Raw genomic sequence first — 2,032 nt, forward strand, 5'->3', positions numbered from 1 at the left:
GACAATGTTCTACAAACATCAAAAGTTCATTTTTGCCTTGGTCTTTCTGCGGCATTGTTAGCGGTTACATACACTCCCGTGTAATAAATACTTAAAAGCTACTATCTTTATACGACAATCCCATTAGCATGTTCATTCTCGAAGAATCTTTATACGACAAGTGTAATTACCAACAATCTTCCACTTATACGTTAGACATAAGTATTCATTTGCGCTACCTAATTGGTTTAGAGTGTTCAAATTTTAAATGAAATGAGCAGAGAACGTCGGAGGATTGTGGGTTTTTTAGGACTTTTATGAGGATACTTTTAATAGCGGGCCTAGCGGGCCGCCCATGGGCAATTTTGTTTAGTCCAAGCCCGTCCATTTATTCTAGCGGGCCTAGTTTTTTGCCCGTTACCCGTTCAATTTTTTATTTATCTTGTCCAAGCCCGCTATTTTAGCGGGCCGAATGGGCTGGGCCGAACGGGCCGACCCGCACTTGATCAGCTCTAGTCTTAATGAATTGAGCAGATAACATTCGCGGAGCGCGCTTCCCACGCGTGTCAAGGTCGGGAGGATACTCTCATGTTTCCTTGAATTTCAAAATGGCTGTGTACGAGGGTTCGGTTCCACCTTCCTCGGCATCATCGATTACATTCACATAGGCAGGTGACGATCTTCGTTCGACACATATTGGCATACTGTCTATGTGGTCGGGAATGTTGATCAAGGCAGCTAGCTTGATCAACGCATCTGCAAACTGATTTTCTTCTCTCGGGAGGTGAACATATCGAGTATCCTCGAAGTACTTTTCCAATTCTTCGATTCTGGTTCGATATGGGGCCAAACTTTGGCTCTTAATTTTTCATGACCCAGTCACTTGATTGATCACAAGGGACGAGTCTCCATGTACTAACAATTTCTTCACTCCCAAGTGAAGAGCACTGCGTAAACCAAGCAAACATGCTTCATATTCAGCGGCGTTGTTAGTAACATTGAAATCTAGTTTGATAGACACGTTCACATGTTCACCTGTCGGTGAGATAAGAAGAATTCTTATTCCATATACCATATAGTTCGATGCTCCATCGAAATACAAATCCCATAGTCATTCTCAACGTGTACCACGTTTTCGTCGGGAAATGACCAAGTGTCCATGACTTCTGTTTCTTCGATTGGATTGTCGGCGAGGAAATCGGTAACCGCCCTTCCCTTGATCACTTTCAAAGGTACATATTTGAGATTGAACTCTGATAACATGAGGGTCCATCTTGACATTCTTCCATTTAGCACTAGTTTTTCAAACAAGTACTTGATTGGATCCATTTTGGAGTAGACACTCACACTGTAGCTAAACATGTAATATCTCAATTTCTTCGTTGCCCAGACTAGGGATAAACACGTCTTTTCAAGAGGTTTATACTTTACTTCATAGTCTAAGAACTTTTTACTGATGTAGTAAATAGCTCTTTTTTCTTTGTCAACTGTATGGGCTAACATAGTCCCCATCGCTGTATCCGTAACTGTTAGATATAGTGATAACGGCAGCGCGGCTACTGGTGGGCTTAAAGCTAGTGGAGAAGACAATACTTACTTTATTTTATCGAACGCGGCCTGACACTGGTTATCCCACATAATGTGTTCTCCGACTTTCAGTTTCTTGAAGATCGGCTCACAAATCATCCTCAACTTCGCGACGAAACAGCTTAAGTATTGAACTCTTCCCAGGAAAACTCGAATTTCTTTCTCGGTCTCTGGATGGGGAATTTCCATAATGGCTTTTATCTTTGATGGGTCTACTTCGATGCCACGGTGGCTAACGATATGACCCAACAGTTTGCCAGAGGTGACCCCGAAAGCACACTTTTGCGGATTCAGCCTCATGTTGTACTTTTGCAATCTTTGAAAGAATTTTCGTAGCGCCTCAAGATGAGCACTATGTTCTTTTGACTTGAATATCATGTCATCGATATAAACTTCAACTTCTTTGTGCATCATATCGTGTAGCAGCGTCGTTGTCGTTCTCTGGTACGTCACCCCGGCATTTATC

At 42.3% G+C, this 2,032-nt stretch overlaps 1 protein-coding gene across 1 annotated transcript; it reads right to left on the reverse strand.

Annotated features, from left to right (window-relative positions):
* Window positions 1–565: 565 nt before the first annotated feature.
* On the reverse strand, window positions 566–1,491 carry LOC141630223 (uncharacterized). The gene is made up of 3 exons (XM_074443076.1): window positions 1,080–1,491; window positions 900–1,014; window positions 566–809 (listed from the first exon to the last, which is right to left on the reverse strand). The coding sequence occupies exons 1-3, from the start codon at window positions 1,489–1,491 to the stop codon at window positions 566–568; spliced, it is 771 nt and encodes a 256-aa protein (XP_074299177.1).
* Window positions 1,492–2,032: the final 541 nt, after the last annotated feature.

This window comes from Silene latifolia, chromosome Y, assembly GCF_048544455.1.
Source record: "Silene latifolia isolate original U9 population chromosome Y, ASM4854445v1, whole genome shotgun sequence".
In the NCBI taxonomy this organism is placed as follows: Eukaryota; Viridiplantae; Streptophyta; class Magnoliopsida; order Caryophyllales; family Caryophyllaceae; genus Silene; species Silene latifolia.

Coding starts and splice junctions, on each gene's coding strand:
- LOC141630223 (XM_074443076.1), bottom strand. CDS start 1,491: ATGGGGACTATGTTAGCCCATACAGTTGACAAAGAAAAAAGAGCTATT. Junction 1,015..1,079: donor TGAGAATGACTATGGGATTT/GTATTTCGATGG, acceptor TCTCACCGACAG/GTGAACATGTGAACGTGTCT. Junction 810..899: donor CACTTGGGAGTGAAGAAATT/GTTAGTACATGG, acceptor ATATCGAACCAG/AATCGAAGAATTGGAAAAGT.